Source organism: Meriones unguiculatus, assembly GCF_030254825.1.
Source record: "Meriones unguiculatus strain TT.TT164.6M chromosome X unlocalized genomic scaffold, Bangor_MerUng_6.1 ChrX_unordered_Scaffold_30, whole genome shotgun sequence".
NCBI classification, from domain to species: domain Eukaryota; kingdom Metazoa; phylum Chordata; class Mammalia; order Rodentia; family Muridae; genus Meriones; species Meriones unguiculatus.
This window is the reverse complement of record NW_026843706.1, coordinates 12,483,589-12,504,452: the sequence shown is the minus strand read 5'-3', so window position 1 is coordinate 12,504,452 and position 20,864 is coordinate 12,483,589. Positions and strand designations below refer to the sequence as shown.

The 20,864-nt window shown below is 45.2% G+C and overlaps 2 protein-coding genes across 3 annotated transcripts; one reads left to right on the top strand and one right to left on the bottom strand.

Moving 5' to 3' along the window:
* Positions 1–2,612: 2,612 nt before the first annotated feature.
* LOC132651467 (X-linked lymphocyte-regulated protein 5C-like) lies at positions 2,613–16,673 on the top strand. 2 transcript variants are annotated; one of them, XM_060376680.1, is made up of 8 exons: positions 2,613–3,526; positions 9,155–9,224; positions 10,151–10,185; positions 11,346–11,463; positions 12,196–12,295; positions 13,697–13,795; positions 16,088–16,192; positions 16,286–16,673. In XM_060376680.1, exons 1-8 carry the CDS (start codon positions 3,247–3,249, stop codon positions 16,358–16,360), a joined length of 882 nt encoding a protein of 293 aa, XP_060232663.1. In that variant the 5' UTR covers positions 2,613–3,246; the 3' UTR covers positions 16,361–16,673. The 2 variants fall into 2 exon arrangements, with proteins under 2 accessions (XP_060232663.1, XP_060232664.1); XM_060376681.1 differs by lacking the exon at positions 13,697–13,795 and having other exon boundaries at positions 2,614–3,526.
* Positions 16,674–19,150: 2,477 nt separating this feature from the next.
* On the bottom strand, positions 19,151–19,718 carry LOC132651521 (uncharacterized). Its single transcript, XM_060376775.1, has one exon. The coding sequence runs from the start codon at positions 19,601–19,603 to the stop codon at positions 19,151–19,153; it is 453 nt and encodes a 150-aa protein (XP_060232758.1). The 5' UTR covers positions 19,604–19,718.
* Positions 19,719–20,864: the final 1,146 nt, after the last annotated feature.

Below are 20,864 nucleotides of genomic sequence, written 5' to 3'. Positions count from 1 at the left end.
GCACATTGTCCAGTTGTGGATCTGTTTGTTAAATAACACATACAGGAAGGTGAAATTTCTTAGATGAGGGTTGGGCAAGAAACTATCCTTTAGTATATCAACATGCCATTATCAAGTATTGCATTGCTGTGTTGCCTTAGCACAACATTAGTATTAGGTTTTCCCCCGAGCTCACAACTGATCTAGTCTTAGCAGAGCAATGTTTTTAATTCTTGTTTTTTGTTCGAGGAGGAAGGCAACACCAGAGAAAGAGAGTAACATAAAAGGTCACTGACATATGTGACATGAGGTTAATCTAGAACAGGCCTGCAGTGATGCAGGCATTGTGTGCTATCCCAGTCATAGCAATTTCAGCCTCTAAAAACAACACTTCCCAACGGGGTTTCTCTGAGACTGTAAGGCCACCTTACAACCCGTGGGATAAGTTTTAGGTCAAAACGTCAGAAGTTCAATGTGTTTAACAGAATGACCATTGAAATAGGTGAAATGCAGAGAGAAACCAACCTGACTGACAGCATACTTATGCATGTGAGTGCCCGCCGATCCGTCAACGCTCCAGTCCTAGATGGATATCATTTTAAAAAGGAAATAACTGTTGTTGAAGTGGAATAGCTAGAGCTGTAATTCATTGCTTTTGAGAATGTAAAATGGCATGGCGGTGCCTCTGATAGGTATACTTCCAATTATATAACCACAATAATCCAAAGTGGGGTTTCAAAGAGATGTGTACATGTTCCTAGCGCATGATTCACACTAAAGCTGCAAGCAATTCAAGCATCTGTTGAAGGATGAATTAATAACTTGCAACCTATATACTTGTATATAGAAGAGATAAAAATCATTTCTAAAGGTAATTTTACTAGCAAGCATATATATATATATATATGTGTGTGTATCAAGATATATCCCCCCCACATGTACGAGATATGTACATGTGGGGGATTATATATATATATATACATGTATGTATATGTATATATCTCGTACATGTGGGGGATTTCCTGAGGACATTTCCAAACAAATATATAATGCATTTTAAGCAGATTCCTCTAAGATGTGTTCCCTCTCATCCCTCACATCTCACACTTCCTGTTTGGAACATTTGCTCCTCTACATAGTTTCATTTCTGATTTCATGTCATGTGCATATAGCTGATTTTATAAATCCAAGGTCTACACATCAGAGAAAATAGTTGGTATCTGTGTAGGCACTAGTTTTTTCCTTCGACGGTAAGAAGGGTTTGGGGGGATTGTGGTGAGGCCTGTTTCCACAGCTGAGTGACTATCCTGTAGTGCATTTCCCAGAGTGACTCCTGGCTAGCTGCGCCCACCCTCGAGGGTGAGAGGGATTTTCTTTTGCGGTGTGGGGATGCTGTGAGCTATATCTCCCTAGGTGAGTGACTTAGGATCAGGACCCACTATAGTACTCTTCCGGAAGTGACGTCTCTCTAGGCATGCCTGCCCTCGAGGGTGAGAGGTGATTTCTGGGATTGCAGTGAAGTGACTGGATCTCGCGGGACCCTGGGCAGTACCGTTCTGGAAGTGAAGTCACTCAGGCTGTGACCACTCTAGAGGGTAAGCGGGGTTTGGGGGGATTTCTGTGAGGTATATCTCCCTAGAAATGTGTCATTAGTTACTGCTTTGGACGCATGGTAGTCCGGGAGGGGACTTCCGGATCCTGAATTCCGCATCACACATAGAGACCCCGGAGTTCAGTCTGGGTGAGGTTTGTGAAGGAGGGCCGCAGGGGCTTCTGAGAGGAGCAGGAAGGGCATCATGTGTGCCGGTGAAGGGGCTAGGGACCCTGTCTGTGATAGTGCAGACATTCTCCCGTGGTCCGTATTTCCACAGGTGGGACCATATAAGAGCTTTATGGGTGTGCCGTCCTTGCTGGGCTTTAGGAGCACAGTTTCCTGTTCCCGTCAGGAGGCCCTTGGTTCGCACATGCGCAAAAGTAGCACCCGCAGATTCCACTCCCCCTCATGACCGCTTCCCTGCCCTGTCCTCACCCGAGGCCCGCCACACTCAGTCAGGCATAAGGGGTTGCCCTTCTTGCTTTTCCAGATGCACAGATGCGTGTTTTCCAGGTTAACTAGGTGTGACCCAGCTTCCTGGGTAAGGAGGGACTCATGGTGGCTCCTGCCCGCCTAATTTTGTGCTGAGGTATTGGGACCCAGGATAGCCCCTGGTGTCCTGAGTCTCACTTCCCCATGCCCATTGGATATCTTTTGTTCAAGATGAGACGTCTGGGTACACTGAGGTTCAGCCTTGGACCACATCATGAGCGGGATGTCCGTCAGAATTTCTTACGTCTCTTGGGTCCTTTCATGCATGGCGGCTGCCGGGCCTGAACCATGAATCTGTGACTGTTGGAACCAATTGTTCTGAGAGCACCTCCTAGCCCTAACTCCTGAGTTTGCAGGCCACCCATTCACCTGTTCCGGGCTGCCTCAACCAAGGATGAGTGCTTGGCCCACCACAGGCAAGTGGGCCTAGGCTGGGTCAGCCTCCACTGTGTGGACTTTCTGAGGGGCCTCAAACAGGGCCAGAATGACACATGTTTGCCTGCTGAGTACTGACGCCTAGCCTCTAGCACCTTCCACACATGCCAGGCACCCCCTTCGTGTGAGTGCACCAGCTGGGGTCACTTGCTGGGCCCTTTCTCTTGTATAGGTGCTGTTCCAGCCTCTCAGGAAGCAGTCTGGTTGAGGCAGGCAGTAGCAAAGGAAATTGCCTCCCTTTCTAAAGAGAAAGAGGTTCTTGAGGGGAAGGTGTTGAAAAAAGACTGTCCTGGTGGGTGGGTGGTTACTAGAGGATGCTTTGGTGAAGTCCCGTGTTGGGGAAAGTGTGTTAGAGTGTGGGGAGATGAGATGAACCCTGTGCATGGTAGAGTCAAGCTTGTCCTGTGAGGTGAGTTCCAGGCAGAAACAGCAGGGTCCTCGGTGGGAGATTTCAGTTCCCTACAGAGAGGTGTGGACCATCAGGAGACTCCCTGCAAATGCCATGGCAGGCAGAGTAACCATCCTGGAGAGTCAAGAAGAAAATCCTTTCCAACATGCCTTACCTAGCAGGTGCTGGTTCAAGCTTCTAGAGCCTGACCCTGGGCAGTTTAGTTTAGGCAGAGTTAAGTGTGGTACAGTTTTGGGAAGAAGTCCAAGCTTGTCCTATCCTGGGAACAACAAGTCAAGAGGAAGGGCTGAGATTGAGGGCTGTTGGGTTGTGGAGAGCTCTGCATTCAGCCAGAGGGATGGGGCAGAATGTGATTGGACCTGGTGGGGTATTGATGTCACCTTCCTGCCTCCTCTTTGCTCCAGCACAAGTGCCAGGGCACATGGCCACAGGTGGTGGAGTCCCAGTCCCTGTTTCCATTACAGTCATGAAGTTCTTTCTCAGTGTCTTTATTTTCTGTGCATGCCAACATTTCAGGAGTCCTGCCTGGCCCAGGAAGGCCCCAGCCATGTCATCCAAGGATGGGAAGGCCATAGAGAGAAGTGCCAAGCGCCGAAGGACAGATGCAGTCGTCCCTGGTAACAACTGATATGGGGCATATAGGGCTGGGCCCAATGGAGGTGACACTCTACTACCTCTTGGCATGTGGAGTTCTGGGCCATTGGGGTCGGGGTGGGGGAAGGAACACGGCTGTAGTCTGACACTGGCCTCTAATACTCACACATGTTCTGTGTTTCAGTCCCCAGTAGACAGTCTTTTCTTTTTTCATTTTTTTAAATTTTTTATTAATTACAGTTTATTCACTTTGTATCCCCCCATAAGCCCCTCTCTCCTCCCCTCCCAGCCCCACCCTCCTTCTCCTTTCTACTTGCTTGCCCCTCCCAATTCCACTGATAAAGGAGGTCCTCCTCTCATTCCTTCTGATCTTAGTCTGTTGGATCCCATCAGGAATGGCTGCATTGTCATCTTCTGTGGCCTGGTAGGGCTGCTCTCCCCTCAGGGGGAGGTGATCAAAGAACAGGCCTATCAGATTATGTCAGAGGCAGTCCCTCTTCCCATTGCTATGGAACCCACTTGGATACTATGCTGTCATGGACTACATCTGTGCAGGGGTTCTAGGTTATCTCCATGCATGTTCCTTGGTTGGAATATGAGTCCCTGGGGAGACCCCTGTGTTCAAATTTTCCGGTTCTGTTGCTCTCCTTGTGGGGTTCCTGTCCTCTCAAGATCTTACTATTTCCCACTTCTTACTTAAGATTCCATGCACTTTGCCCATCAGTTGGCCTTAAGTCTCAGTGTCTGCTTTGATAGTCTGTAGGGCAGAGCCTTTCAGAGGCCCTCTGTGGCAGGTTCCTAGGTTGTTTCCTGTTTTCTTCTTCTTCTGATGTCTATCCTCTTTGCCTTTCGGGATGGGGATTGAGCGTTTTAGTCAGGGTCCACTCTCGATTAGTTTCTTTAGATGTTCAGGGTTTTAATAGGTTTATCCTATGTTATATGTCTATATGAGTGAGTACATACCGTGTGTGTCTTTCTGTTTCTGGGACAGCTCACTCAGGGTGATCCTTTCCACGTCCCACCATTTTCCTGCAAATTTCATGATTTCCCTATTTTTCATTGCAGAGTAATATTCCGTTGTGTAGATGTACCACAATTTCTGCATCCATTCTTCAGTTGAGGGGCATCTGGGCTGTTTCTAACTTCTGGCTATTACAAACAAAGCTGCTACAAACATGGTTGAGCAAATGTCTTTATTGTGTACTTGAGCCCCTTTTGGATATATGCCTAGGAGTGGTATGGCCGGATCTTGAGGAAGTGCTATTCCTAGTTGTCTGAGAAGGCGCCAGATTGATTTCCAGAGTGGTTGTACGAGTTTACATTCCAACCAGCAGTGGAGGAGGGTTCTCCTTTCTCCACAGTCTCTCCAGCATGTGGTGTCACTTGAGTTTTTCATCTTGGCCATTCTGATGGGTGTAAGGTGAAATCTCAGGGTGGTTTTGATTTGCATTTCCCAAATGGCTAATGACGTTGAGCATTTCTTTAAGTGTTTCTCTGCCATTCGATATTCCTCTACAGAGAGTTCTCTGTTTAGCTCTGTTCCCCATTTTTTAAGTAGATTACTTTGTTTGCTGTTTTTCAGCTTCTTTAGTTCTTTATTTATACTGGATATTAGCCCTCTGTCAGATAAACAGTTGGTGAAGATTCTTTCCCAGTCTGTAGGCAGTCATTTTGTTTTGATGATGGTGTCCTTTGCTTTACAGAAGCTTTTCAGTTTCATGAGGTCCCATTTATGGATTGTTGCTCTTAGAGCCTGTGCTGTTGGTATTCTGTTCAGGAAGTTGTCTCCTGTGCCAATGAGTTCAAGGGTATTCCCCACTTTTTCTTCTAACCGATTTAGTGTGTCTGGTTTTATGTTGAGGTCTTTGATCCACCTGGACTTCAGCATTGTGCATTTTGATAAGTATGGATGTATTTTCATTTTTCTACAGGTAAACATCCAGTTAGACCAGCACCATTTGTTGAAGATGCTATCTTTTTTCCATTGTATGGTTTTGGCATCTTTGTCAAAGGTCAGGTGTCCATAAGTGTGTGGGTTTATTTCTGGGTCCTCTGTTCGGTTCCATTGATCCACCATTCTGTTTCTATGCCAGTACCATGCAGTTTTTATAACTTTTGCTCTATAGGACAGCTTAAGCTCAGGGATGGAGATAACCTCCAGAAGATCTTTTATTGTAGAGAATTGTTTTAACAATTCTGGGTTTCTTGTTATTCCATATGAAGGTGAGAATTTTTCTTCCCAGGTCTGTAAAGGACTGTGTTGGTAATTTGATGGGAATTGCATTGAATCTGTAGATTGCTCTTGGTAAGATGGCCATTTTTACTATGTTAATCCTGCCCAGCCATGAGTATGGGAGATCTTTCCATCTTCTGATATCTTCTTCTATTTCTTTCTTCAGAGACTTGGAATTTTTTTCATACAAGTCTTTGCCTTCCTTGGTTAGAGTTACTCCAAGGTACTTTATGTCATTTCTGGCTATTGTGAAGGGTGTTGTTTCCCTAATTTCTTTCTCAGCCCTTTTGTCTTTTGTATACAGGGGGGGCTACTGATTTTTTGGAGTTAATTTTGTATCCGGCCACTTTGCTGAAGGTGTTTATCAGCTGTAGGAGTTCCCTGGTAGAGTTTTTGGGGTCACATATACTATCATATCATCTGCAAATAGTGATAATTTGACCACTTCCTTTCCAATTTGTATCCCGTTGATCTCCTTCAACTGTCTTATTGCTCTAGCTCTTCTTTTTCTAGGGTTTTTAAGTGAGCCATTAAGTTGCTTGAATGCGCTGTCTCGAATTTCTTCTTGAAGGCACTTAGTGCTATGAACTTTCCTCTTAGCACTGCCTTCATTGTGTCCTACAAGTTTGGGTATGTTTTGTCTTCATTTTCATCGAGTTCTAGGAAAACTTTAATTTCTTTCTTTATTTCTTCCCTGGCCCAGCTGTCATTTAGTAGCAAGTTGTTCAGTTTCCATGTGTGTGTAGGAATTTTGCTATTTCTGTTGTTATTGAGGTCCAGCTTTATTCCATGGTGATCAGACAGGATACAAGGGATTATTTCAATCTTCTTGCATCTGTTGAGGCTTGCTTTGTGACCAACTATGTGGTCTATTTTGGAGAAGGTTCCATGAGGTGCTGAGAAGACGGTAAATTCTTTTGTGTTTGGGTGTAAGGTTCTGTAAATGTCTGTTAGGTCCATTTGATTCATGACCACTGTCAGAGACATTGTTTCTTTGTTTAATTTCTGTTTTGTTGACCTGTCCTTTGTTGAGAGTGGGGTGTTGAAGTCTCCCACTATTAATGTGTGGGGATCTATATGTGGTTTAAGTTTTATCAATGTTTCTTTTACAAATGTGGGTGCCCTTGTATTTGGGGCATAGATGGGATTGTGATGTCTTCTTGGTGGAATTTTCCTTAATGAGTATGAAGTGTCCTTCCCCATCTCTTTTGATTAATTTTGGTTGAAAGTCTATTTTATCAGATATTAGAATGGCTACTCCTGCTTCCTTCTAAGGTCCATTTGCTTGGAAGGCCATCTTCCCACCCTTTATCCTCAGGTAATATCTATCTTTGTGACTTAGGTGTGTTTCTTGAATACCACAGATTGCTGGGTTTTGTTTATGTATCCATTCTGTTAGTCTGTGTCTTTATAGAGAGTTGAGTCCATTGATGTTGAGAGAGATTAATGACCAGTGGCTGTTAGGTCTTTTGGTTTTGATGTTGGGTGGGGTCATAAGGTTGTGTGCTTGGTTGCTTTTTTTTTTTTTTTTTTTTTTTTTTACTGTAGTGAGGTTAATTATTTCCTGTGTTTTCTTGAAAGTAGCTAGTTTTCTTGGGTTGTATTTTCCCTTCTAGTATCTTCTGTAACGCTGGATTTGTGTGTAGGTATTGTTGAAATTTGTTTTTGTCATTGAATATCTTGTTTTCTCCATCTGTGAGGACTGAGAGTTTTGTGAGGTATAGTAGCCTGGGCTGACATCTGTGTTCTCTTAGGGTCTGCATGATATCTGTCCAGGCCCTCCTGGCTTTCATAGTCTCTGTTGAAAAGTCAGGTGTGATTCTAATGGGTTTGCCATTATATGTTACTTGGTCTTTTTCCCTTGCAGCTTTTAGTATTTTTTCTTTGTTCTATATACTTATCGTTTTAATTATTATGTGGTGGGAGGATTTTCTTTTCTGGTCTAATTTATTGGGCGTTCTGTAGTCCTCTTGTATTCTTATTGGCCTCTCCTTTAATTTGGGGAAATTTTCTTCAATGATTTTGTTGAAAATATTTTCGGGGCCTTGGAGCAGGGAATCTTCTTTTCCTCTATTCCTTTTATTCTTAGATTTTGTCTTTTTATGTTGTCTTGAATTTCTTGGATGGTCTCTGTCAGGAATTTTTTAGATTTAACATTTTCTTTGACAGATACATCTATTTCTACCATTGTAGCTTCCACACCTGAGATTCTTTCTTCCATCTCTTGTAGTTTATGGGTTATGCTAACCTCTGTAGTTCCTGTTTTCTTCCCTAAGTTCTTTCTCTCTGCAGTTTCCTCCATTTGTGTTTTCTTTAATTTTTCCAATTCTATCTTCAGATCTTGAGCCATTTTTTTTATTTCCTTCACCTCTCTGACTGTATTTTCCTGTTTTTCCATCACTTCTTTCAGCTGTTTGTTTGAATCAACCTCTGTTTCTTTTATTTCATTCAGTTCTTTAAGCATTTCCTTTCTAAAAGCCACAAACTGTTTGCCTGCAACTTCCTCTATTTCTTTACAGATGGCAATATTCTTTTTGTGTTTATCTTCCTCTATGTCTTTACGTATCTTATATGTTTCCTCTGTTATCATCTTGCTGAGCATAGTTGTTAGGTCATCTTCTTGGATTTCAGTTATGCTGGGGTGTCCAGGACTACTTGCCCCTGGGTAACTGGGTTCTGGAGATGCCATATTGCTCTGTCTTTTGTTGCTTGAGCTTTTACGCTGGCCTCTACCCATTGGGCTATCTTAGGTGTTTGGGGTTAGTTTCTGGTGGTTCCTGTGTATCCCTTAGTGGAGAGAATCCTCTTGGCAGAAAGCTGGTTTTTCTTGAAGGAAGTCTTCTCATCTTTTTGGGTATAGTCCCTGGATGGCTGGCGTTTTTTCAAGAGTTGCTGCTGCTCACCTCAGGGATAGAGACCTGAGTGGTAACTGTAGTCTTTGTTAGTCGAGAGGGTTCTCCTCTCACCCAGGGAAGTCCTGAAGACAGCTGCCGTGTTTCTGGGTTTCTTGCTGTAAATTTAATGATCAGCTGCTGTGACACAGTTGGACAGCTGGCGTGCAGCAACTGTTTGTGCCTGTGTCTCCACACTAGACATTCTTAACCCATGGCACAGATGGGAGGCTCACAGAGCTGTTGGTCCTGGCCAACATGTGTCTCTCAAGAAGCCCATGGGTCACAGGGAATTTCCTTTTTGAGGCTTGTACAAATACATGTACCCTGATGTCAATAGGCTTGGATCGAGCTGAGTCTCACCTGTGTCTAGGGGCTAGCGGTGGGGGCATGAGTCCCTGGAAGATTGCTCTAAAACCTTTTCTGGGCGTGGGCTTACCCAACTCTAGAGTGAAGCTGTTTCTCATGTGGGGTGAAGAGAGCAGCACATTTCATTTGCAAAGGTTTTTCCTTTCTTCTCAATGCAGCAGAAAATCCGGCAGTTGACACCAGCGAGCTGGGCAGCTGTTCCTCGGGATCAAATGTGCAAGAGGCCAGGTGATGTCTTAGAGGAATGTTGGCCTGTTGAGTGAGGTAGTTTCAGTGAAGTCATATGCAGGCATACAAAGAAAATTTTGCCCTTTCCCTGGGAAATGGATCCAAGAGGAGAGTGTGCTGTTGAGCAAAGTAAGCCAGCATCAAAGAGACTCCTGTCTCCCGCCTTCTCTCACTTGAGCATCCTAGGTTACAGATAAGGCCATAAAATGTTAGAGCTGGAAATAAGAGGGGAGACTGGGCAGAGGCAGGCAATACCCAGTTGAGGGGAAGGTCTGGGGGTGCATTGGTGAGAGGCAGACTCTGGAGGTTGAACATGGTCCCACGGTATGAAATTTGAAGAGACACTGTCTGGGTGACATAGGACAGATGTCGGGAGGGTATTGAGGAAGGATGAGAGTAAGGGATGGAGGGCGGGATGTACATGGATGAGTACAGCTTTAAGATACACAATGCTGCCATACAGTGAATGGATTCCGGTAAACATTCAGTATAAAAACCCCCACCTGCCACAACACGACACAAAGCTACTGTTTGAGGAGAGGACCTACTTCCATGGAGCTGCCTGCAATGGGCAGGGAATATACCTGGAATGCAGTTTTCATGAGTCGCCCAATCCCCAGGATGGGCTGGGGCTCCTGGGCGTACAGCTGACTTTCAGTCACCCATGCTCCAGTAAGTAGCCCTCAGCCGTGTGCCCTTACACATCTGCACTGAACTCATTGGCTCACGATGACAGTGTGAACACAGGAATAAAAGCAGGGACCCAAAGAGGGGGAAATCCGAATTTGCCCCATGTGAGTTCTAGTCTCGGTACAGCAGCATGCCTCCCCTTTCCTTCAAAGCAAACTTAGGGTGTTTGTCCTCAGTTAAGAGTTCTGTGTGCAGTTTTTATTTTTATTTTATTTACTTATTTATTTATTTTACAGGAAGCCTGTTGAGATGAGCATGCAAGACATCAGAGGTATGTTTGAGCAGATCATGGTAGACCCAGGGCTTTCATTCCAACTCTACAACCTGCACATGGTGAAAATGTGGTCACTGAGGCCAACAGGACTCTGCAACAGTTCTGTCACCCACAAGATGTTTTGGAAGGGTAAAAGTGTCTCTTGGCCTCCAGGGGCTACCTTTCACATAACTTTGAAGTAGCTGCTGTGAGCAGGAGGAATGTTGTAGCTGTCACCTGGGTGGTGGGGAGAGAGCTTCCTCTTCCTGCATTGCTGAAGAGTAATTGCTACTAGGGATGATGGACCAGCAGATAAATCTCTGCTTTTTAACTTACTGCACAAGTGGTACTTCGCATTTCAACAGCTGTTTTTCAAGTTCTGAATTAAGTCATTTTTCTGACTTTCCAGAGTTGCTCTCCCCCAGGAACCCCTGCCAAAAGAGGGCAGGGAAAACAGCCTTTAGCCTGTGCACATTTCTCAGCCTGGAAGGAATGCTGAAAGCAGCACACTGTGGACCAGGAAGAAAAGCGTGATAGCACGCAAACATAATGCGTGCCACACTAGCTTGTAACCGAGTCAGCGTACCTCATGCTTCAAACTGTGGCAGTTTTCTTTCAGTTCTGAGTCACATGTTTAGGTTTGCCTAAGACAGCATTAGTAGAGAGGCATCATCGGTTCTTTGCCAGTGTGCACAGTCGTTCCATATGAGCAATGATGTCTGACAGCATTGCTCTTTCTGATGCAGAGGAACCACTTGGGTTTTGAAGTATTCGGGAAATTCATTGTTGGTGGTGGTCATCACTCAAGCAGGATGCCCCACCCCTGTATTCCTTGCTCTTAGGAAGTGGAGGCGGGAGAATCAGGGACTTTAGGTTGGTCTCACTTACTGTCAAGTTTGTGACCAGCCTAGGCTACACAAGACCCTGTCCAAATTAAAAAAATAAAAGTGTGTATGTATGTATGTATGTATGTATGCATGTATCTATCTATCTATCTATCTATCTATAGATAGAAATAATATATATCTATATAATATATATATACACAACAACAAAGAGCAAAATGGACTATAGATATATTTGTTCATATTATCATGTAGGATAATGTGTCCTGGATGAAAAAGCACTTCTTCCTCTGTATCTTGGATTTAAGCTATACCATTTCCTTTCTCTTATAGATGATATTACCCAGATCCTCATGGTAGAGAGGAAGCAGTTTGAGAAGGATATAAATGCCTCTTTCACATCCCTGTATGAAAACCTGCAGAGTATTTTCAAAACCCAGCAGGAGTCAAGGTAAAGTTGTGACCTTCTGTATAGGAGACATTTACAACCTTTACTCTTCCTTCCCAAGTACCTCCTGCCTGCCACTGTGGTCATGCACAGAGTGGAACAGCCAAGGAGATCTATGAAGCACTGCGTGTTTTTTCCTCATTGTCTGGTCCTATTCATGACCGGTGTGACCCAGCCCCCTTGTATGGAACTGAGATGTGTCAGCTGCAAGACTGGCAAGAGAACAGTTTCTCCCCTCTCAGATAACAACACATTTAACTTCCAGTAAGGCAGGCCAGTCCTCTGTGGTCTACAAAACTTTACCTATCAGGAGCTCCCTTTTGTAAGTCATGCCCACATGGGGAAAGGGTTGTGTGCAATCTTAATGTACTTCCCATACAAGGGAATTTTACCTTCAGAACCAGGACTTAGGCTGTCAGACTCTATAGGTTACTCCATAAGGGAAAGAAGAGAAGAATCTAATTTCAAGCCAGACATGCAATCTATGGAACCTTATGCATCAGAGCATCCTCTGTGTTCAAGAGAGGAGACAGAAGGAGTGTTGTCTTCTGTAGTGGCTTAAGACAAAATCCTTCTGGAGTGAGAGTCACATGTCTGCCTCTCATGAGTCAGTTTAATGCATCTTCCTCCCACCCCCATCTTGCTCCTAGCTCTTGTTTCAAAAAGATGAGGGTGTTTTGTTGCCGTATCCTCACCCTCTATGAGCATGCTCATTAATTGGTACTGTGTTTACAGGAAGGCACGTCACTCAGTCTACTCCCAGATGTTTTGGCCCCTGTACCAGCAGTGGCAGGAGGAGGTGGAGAGAGCAAAGGACCAAGAAGAAAACCTCGCTGTGAGTGTTGCTTTCCCTTGGAATGGATGCACTGCTCCAGTTTCCAAAGTGGCAGGGCTCCAGTGCTGAAAATGGGGAGGGAAGGGGACAGGACGTGAGCTTAGGGAGACCAGGAGGGTGGTGGATGTGTTGAAGAGAGACTGGCCATACTGTCTGTCTCCCTGGCTTGCTTCTTTTTCTGTGGAGAGGTGACAAGGTCAGTGATGGGTTAGGGGCCAGCATGGGGGTGGAGTCGGAGGCTGACCAAGCATTGCACGGAGAGTGCAGGAGAAGGTATGGGATTGTATCCTGAGATGGAGCCCTTCATGATCCATGATGTGAGGACACCAAGGAGCAGGAGGCCCAACCTAGCCTTCTGACACAGTGATAAGGGATGCAGCCTGGGAGAGGACAGGGTGGCTACGGAAGAGCAGGTGGAGGCTTAGCTTTCAGTGGTTGGAGTTCAGACCAGCCCAGTCCCAGAGGAGAAGAGGGAAAGGCTTCATGCCATGATGGACACTTGATGATGACTGACTGGTCTTTAACCTGGAAAGGAGAACCGGGACAGGTACTGGACTCTGAACAGTGCAGTCTTTGGGGCTTCACTCTTCCTGGTAGAGGATGGAGCTGCCCTCTTGAAGATTCTGACTTCCAGAGGTGGGGTAGCAGAGGCTGGAGTACTGGGGGAGATGGAGGCTCTGTGCAGTCCAGTGATTCCAAGCATGTCCTCTGGCATGTCACTGATTGAAAGGCAGTCACGGTCCAGTTACTTGCCAGTTATGCTAACTCAGGAAAACAGTTTACCTCTGTGCCTCGGTTTCCTAGGAGGGGAAGCAGACTTATGGAGAATCCCCTACCTTCTAGACTTGTGGGTTGGGTGGTTTCACTTGTTTACATGTTGCTATGGAATGCTTGACAGCAGGAGCCGGAATATGGTTGTGGTCTTCCCTGTCATTCTTGTTTGGTTGATAATGTAGTTGATGGAGTGTCACAGTGTAGGAATGACTGATTGATGAGGAAGGCTTGGGTCAGGAATTTTTTGGAAAGAAGGGTTTCCTTGGAAGGTAATCTATGTGCTCATTGAATCTGACAAAAAATGATAATACTTAGTGAGAACTGGGCCACAAAGGAATGTTTAATACTTAATTTTGGTGAGGTGGGGATCCACAGATTAAATGGATCCCAAGTTAATTTTGAAGTGAGTAACTGTTTCATGGGCGTGTTGCACGGGCTTAACAGAGTGTCTTGACTCTGTGACGGTCAGATGTTGTTATGTTATTTTTGGTATTGAAGGTCACGTTGTCTTCAGACTTGATCATGAGTTGGCAGAAGATGAAACAGCATGGGAAGCAATTCCTGTAAGCAGCTGGGTTGGGTGTTCAGTTTTTACTGACGCTTTGTCGTTCATTTTCTCTATTTCAGCGCATAACTCAGCAGCAAATGAAGATTCTAGAGGAAGCTGTAGTGGATCATGAAGTCAAGCTTGAGAACGCTAAAGAAATGTGTGAGAAATTTTTGAAGGTCTGGTAGACTGCCTTTTTAACAAAACACATCCTTATTTCACACCAAGTGTCTGTAAAAGCAGAAGACAGACTGGCCTTTTCTCAATTTGTGGGGAAAGTAATTAACTTTGAAATTGGTGATCACATTCTCTTGGTGAATCTTTTCCCCACACAGGAGAAATGCTAGGGTTTGTTTATGCTGGGAGGCTGATGATCTTTTGGAGAGAGTGTTCTAGCACGGGAGCTGCCTGCAGGAAATTTGCTCTGGAAGGACCACACTCTGAATCACAGAGTTATTGACCTCTGTTGATGCTTTGATATTCAAGTGGACAAAGATGTCTGAGGATCTCGTCCTGGTTTTCTTTGGCTCCTTTCAATTAGAAGGGTGTATGAAATAAGCAATAGGAGAGGGTAGCTTTTATTTTCTTTGCTGTTGAGTATTTTGTAGTCTTCCAGTATTAGATGTGGGGAATCAAAAAGCTGGTAGAGGATTAACTGTCTTTGGGTCGATTGAGAGCTGCCTGCTGGCGATTGCACCCTGGGTCTAGCTCCGGGTCCTAAGTGACCTTGGCGCCCATCTATATATCTGGGAATCGAAGCAACCCTTCAATGGCAATTCTTTTTGATGCCCCTCCTAAAATGTACTATAGAATGTCTCTCTTCAAATCTGATTCAGACACCTTGACAAAAGTGTTTGGTGTGTCCCAGCCAACTAATTTTTTTCAGCATGCTAGTGAGAAACTAGGTCTGTTTTACTGAGCAAGAATCAGTATACCCTAGTTAGTAACCTAGTGAACATCCCTAGCACCCATGTGCTTATAATCCAAGAGCCCTGAGGGCAGACACACAGGGATCCCTGGGGCTTCTGAAAAGACCATTGGAGCCAAATTGGCAAGGCCCGTGCTTAATGAGAGACGGTGCCTCAAAAAATAATGTGGTGAGGGGTCCTGGAAGGTGTGCACACACCTGAGAGCAAACATATATGCAAACACGTACACATGGAGGAAATTACTTTCACATGTTTATGGTCTCCGGCCTCCATACGCGAGTACACATACACAAACACCTTTCTGTACTCACCTGCGCACACAGAAAAGCAAAGCTTTTCAAGACCTTGAGAGCCCCCTACACACACATCCAGTCCTTTAGTAAGAGTCTAAGAAAGTGTGGCCCCAATGCAGCTGAATACTGCTTGGGAACCCACCAGAAAGGCTTGCTTCTGCCTGTGAGCGCACTGTGTGAGCAGCACCACAGAGAGAGCCTTTTGACTGGGCATCTCTGGCCTCCCAGGTGGTCCCTGCCTTTCTGCCCTGTGCTCTTCTGCCTCTCTCACTCTCTTGATCTCCCTCTGCTCCTGTACTCCTCCTTTGCTAGTCCTAGGCTGTGAGGGGTTGTTGTCCTGAAACAGGGCTTTTTCAAACTCTTCAGTATTTTCCAGTGGCCTTCCTTCTTAATTCTCCCTGCTTCCTCCGTGTCCTCTGCAAACACCCTGCCCCGCCCCCAGAAATTTACTGGCCTCTTCTGTGTGTCTTCCCTCCTCCCAGTGCACCAGCTTCTCCTGAAGTGGCTCCTGTCCCCTGTCTATGCTGCTTTCCTTCTGCTCTTTGCCGGAGAGCTCCCTGTGCCTTGTCTTCACTAAGGAAATCTTGTGTTTTCACCACTGCAAGTCACCATTTCTGTCCTCTTCAGCCAAGGGCCCAGCAAGGTCCCCTTCCATACCTGTTTTCAGCCGGCGTGCATGCCACCTGTTCCTAAGCTCCTCCAGGCCTTAGGAATAGGTCAGAGTCTGGACAGGCATGCATTTTGCAATTTCTGGACAGAAGTGACCCACTTCTTTCTCCTCTGGATCCACCACTGCAGTGTTCTTTGAGAGATCAGAGGAGATTGAGTCCTCACTCCAGCTTTTCTTAGCTTGAAAAGTCATGCAACTGCATACTGTGTCTTCTCTGTGAAAATAACATTCTAGTGGGTGGACACAGTGGATGAATGGCCCCTTCCCCCGGGAAACCTCTTGTGGGAGTCTGCGCCTGTGTTTCCATGTCTGCTCCTTATGGCCTTTAACTGCTCACCCACCCATTTTCTGAGATAAGTGCCTTAGCTGTTCTGATCACACAACAATTCTACCTTCAGTTACGGCACCTGAACTTCCTTGTGGAGTGGCCATATAGGTGCACATCAAGTCACCACTGTTCTTATTTTTGAATTCATTACAAGCATCATTTAGATATGCAAAGCCGGTGCTTTTAAAATTAAGTGAGGTGAGGAGTCAAGTTGGAGCTTCTTCTGGCTCAGGTAGAGGTTTTTGTTTCAGAAAGCCAAGGACTTGTGTGAACATCACAAAACTTTTATTGGCGGTCACCAAAGTGAAGTGGAAAAGGAAATCTCCAAGGCTCAGGACAGAGTTATCATGAAAACTGTAAGTCGTGTGTCTGTAACACTGTGTGTCTCGGGCTGGATTCCTGTTGGCAGAGATGTAATAATGATTCTCTAAATCTCCGTTTTCATACAGCAAGAACAAGATGTGTCCGTTGTTGAAACATACCTTCAGTCCCTGGTCCTTGACAGCTCTGAAGAAACCATCTGAAGCTCACTGTAGGATGCGCAGGGAGCATTAGCCTTGCTAAGAGGATGTTAGTAGTAGTCAGTGCAGCTCCCTTCTCTTTACTTTGTTTGTTACGAATAAGACAGATTCTGTCAACCATTAAGTGAACCCCCAGCAGTTCTGTGAGAGGCAACAGTTAAGTGCAGAACCTCCATGGCAGCAAGGGAGACACATTCTCCCCAGCCATGGCAGTTACATTTGGAAGCAGATGTCATTTGATTTTTATGGTTGGTTGCTTTGGTTCTCTGTCACTTCCCAAAAGTGAATGTTACCTTAAATAAAGATGGGGCCCGTATTTCTGTGCATGCTTTCATTTACTCCTTAGGTCACAGAGGCATTTCCAGTGCAAACAGACCTTTACAGGAAAACCAACCCAGCATGTTTACTCAGACTTGCTGAACACAACTCCTGTGTATGTGCTCAGATGTGTTAAACCGTGAACACGATTTCCACAGCAGAGTCAGGTCCTAACATGTTGAGTTCGAGCTTGTAGTGGGGCTATGGCATTTCCCAGAGAAATCCCCACTCATATCACTGCTGTGCTCGACAGTGGTTGAAAGACACCCGCCCTTACCTTTGATTGTAAACGTTCTATAGATGCATGTCTGCATAAGCATTTATGGTGTCAGTATTTTCTTTGGGTGTTTACAGGAGTCTTTTGTATAGTGCGTTTTATTCATATTTATTACTCAGCTTGAATGTGGAAAAGTACACATATACATCAAACTCTGAATTAAGATTTACTGTTTCAGCCAGGTGCAGAGGTGCACGCTGTAATCCCAGCACTCTGGGAGGCAGAGGCAGGCAGATCTCTGTGAGTTCAAGGGCAGCCTGGTCTACAAAGCGATTCCAAGACTGCCAAGACTACCCTGAGAAACCCTGTCTTGAAAAAGAAAAACAAACAGTGCCTTTTTACAAAGCCTTTGAAATCATTTGAAGTTGTCTCAATTTATTTGTAATAATTCCATTTTCATAGTTTTATAGCAGTGTTAAAAGAAAACCTGCCTCAGAGCAGTGATTTTCATACTCCCCATTTTCATGTTTTCCTATGAACCACCCTTCTCTTCTTTTGAAAGTTTTATTTATATTTTGAAGTTATCAGTACTTTTACAAATAAATGATATCTGTGGTATTACCACCTAATATCAGCATAGGGTATACCCAGCCACCATCTTCATCCCTTTAATTTAATTAATCCCAAATTTGCTATCTTTCCCTATTCCCTGTTCCTAAAAGTCTCCCTTCTGGTTTTAGGTTCTCTAATTTTTTTTTGTCTTTGCACATGAAAGATAGTATGTAGTGATTGTTTTTCTTTGTCTGCCTTTTCCTCTCTGTATCCTACATTAGAATCCATTTGTTTACAGAATTTCATTTTATGAGCTGTGAGAGTTTTCAACTATGTATGTCTTTTTTTTTTAACTTTCATTAGATGTTTACCTATTGTGTCTATTTATTCTTTTCTATATCTCCCCTACTTGGATGGTCCTATGAAAGCATTAATCTCCACTTTTTGGCAGGGGAGGGCATGGCAGTATGGTGAGATCATTGGGAACTGGGAAGTTGGAAGAGGTGGTGTTAGTGCTGAGACTGATGGGACAGGGCAGAGCTACTCACAGCTGTGGCCTCAAGCTGAAGTTGGGAGGGGTGGCCATGCACAACAAAGGCACATGCAGCTGCAGCTGTTTGAACTAAGAAGTAGGCAGTAGCTATGACCTTCTTACCCAGAGCACATGGAGAGATCTTCAGCTCCAGGCACTAGCAGGGTGTTGCAGGTTCTGTCTGACCATCAGCTCTCTATGCTAATGAGAACCTGTGGGGTGAAACCAGCTTCGAACCATCTATGCTGAATGTGGAGCTTAGACAGTCATAAATTGAGGGACAGGGTACGACAGGTATCAGAGAAGTGCACAAACAAACAAACAAACAAACAAAAACAAAAGGCAGTATGTCAGGTGTAGTTTAAGCCTCAGGGATATAGCCTCATAAAAAGCTCAAAGTCAGGGCAGGCAAGGCCATAGGTGGTGGGATATTTCAGGTCCTGGTAGGCTAGGTTGCCTCTTGTTCACCTGCTTTGCCAGGGGAACCTCCTGACACGTCTTGCTGACCATCCAATGAATAATCATGAGGTGTTATCCTCAGGGACCCTAGTCCTCACATGCCACTGCTCTGTTCAGGTCTGCATCCTCAACCGAAGGCTGCTTTTGCATATGGGTCCCCACTGCTCTGTGGTCTCCTGTTCAAAGGCCATCTCTCTAATGCAGCTGGGCAGGCTGGCCCAGACTGGTTCATCGACAAGAGGTGCATCATGTGCACCCTCCTCGACTTCTCCAGAGAAGGCATTCAGTATTCCTCTGCCATCCCTGCCTACCTTCCACACCTGCACACTTACACCACTGTGTTCCCACAACTAAGCCAACCTCTTCTTCTGTCCCCACTCCCACATCATTCCCAAAAGAAAAGCTAGGGAAACCAGCCCATGACCACCCAGCACCACTCCTACCCCATGTTCCTTCAACTAGGCCCACCTCACAATCCTCCTCTACTACCACCCTCACACCCACCTCCAAAAAAACGAGCCTATGGGTTTCTCGAACTAAAGCTTTAATAAGAGCACAACCTGGGGGTGGAGGGGGGTAGGTAGCAAGGGACCAGCTATGCAGAGCTGACCGTGGGAGAGGTTGGACAGGATGGAATGATAATGTGCGATGGGTAGACAGGGCAGGCAGCAGGCTGGTCAGTGACCCAGAGCCAGCTGGCAGCAGTATCTAGTAGCTAGTGAGGATGAGGACTACAAAGACTGCTATGAGCTGGGGAGATGGTGGTGAACTGGAACAGTTCAGCAAGTCGTGTATCGTGGACTGTCACGACCAGCAGCTCCAGGGTGATGAACCTGTGGGTGCCTGGGCATTGCACCTCACTGCTTGCCAGCTCCAGCAGCCTGCAGGCCAGGAACTCCAGGATGGTGGTCAGGAAGATGGGCACCATTTCACTCAGTCCTTGGCCATAGCTGCCTTCCTGAAAATGGTCCTCCACCATGCTCACAGAGAAGGTCAGCTCTGCTATGGAGGTACGGGAGCAATGAGACAAAGACTTTCGAAGGCTACTCTGCATGGTCTTGGGCATGCTGGGCTTTGCGTGACTCCTCACAGGCTGGCTTGGCTTCACTGGCTGTACTCTGCTGGCCTCTGGGCCTAGATGCCTCTGATGCCAATGCCCAATATCCATTCCCTTCTGAGCCTGGCTGCATATCCTAGTGACCCCTCATGGTTGCAGCCCAGTCTGGCTCCCATTGATGATGATGATGATGATCATGATGATGATCATGATGATGATGATGATGATGATGATGATGTGTGTGTGTGTGTGTGTGAGAGAGAGAGGGGGGGGTTCCCCTGCACAGCCCTCGCTAGGAACACTTTGCTCCCCTTGACACGTTGGGCCACTCAAGGAGTCTTGTAGGAAATAAGATGCAAGGGTAGCAGTGCAACTGAGTGGTGCTATGGAGAACCAATCCCTTCACAACTCTAGGTTTCTAAGGTGCTTCCATAGTGACCCTACCCACTAATCACATGCTCATTGTCCCTCCCCTAAAACGCTGTGCTAGCACCCAACACTTAAAACTAACCTGATCCTGTAGTGGGGCTGTGGCATTTCCCAGAGATATCTAGTGTAGGCCTCAGTTTTGCAAACCTTACTTTATTTGTGATTTCTTTAACAGTTATACCGCTCTTCCAACCCCCTATCCCCAGGTAGGGGACAAAGAAGGTTATAAAGAAAAGGGGACATGGTCCTCTTTACTTCTCCCTGATGGGTAGGTTGTAGGATTCTTTTGGGCACAATACCAATATCCATCATCAGGAAATCCAGATGTCCAGGTAACCAGCAAATCAGCAAACCAGTAAGAGCAGCAAGCAAGTCCTCCTCCCTCTCCTCCAAGCCGCCATGCCTCCTTCCTCTGGGCTGTCATAATTCCAGCTGGCAGAGACTATCATGCTCTGCCCAAGACAATTAACATGTGTGAACAAACTAAAATCCTCCATTTGGGAGTGTAACAAAAACATATTTACATATCATAAACCAAAAATGTTCACAACATATTTGCCTTTGTGAGACTGGCTTAATTTGTATAACATGCTTCTCTCCATTTGCATTTTTCCTGGTAATGACATAGCTTTGCTTTTTATGACTGAAAATTTTCTCTCTATATGTAATATAATATAATATTCTTATATGGATCATGAAGAGACTATGCTTATTGAGTAAATCCAGACACTGATGACAGATATATTATGAATACGTTTACATATGCTACATAAGACAGACAAATACATACAGAAAGTAAATGAGAGATTAACAGAAACTAGGGAAAAGAGAAATGATTTAGTCTTTAATGGGTATTGAGTTTTTGTTGGAAATGACAAAGTTTTAGGTAAATATACTAGTAATGGTTACATGGTTTTGTAAATAGATTTAGCGTCAATGAATT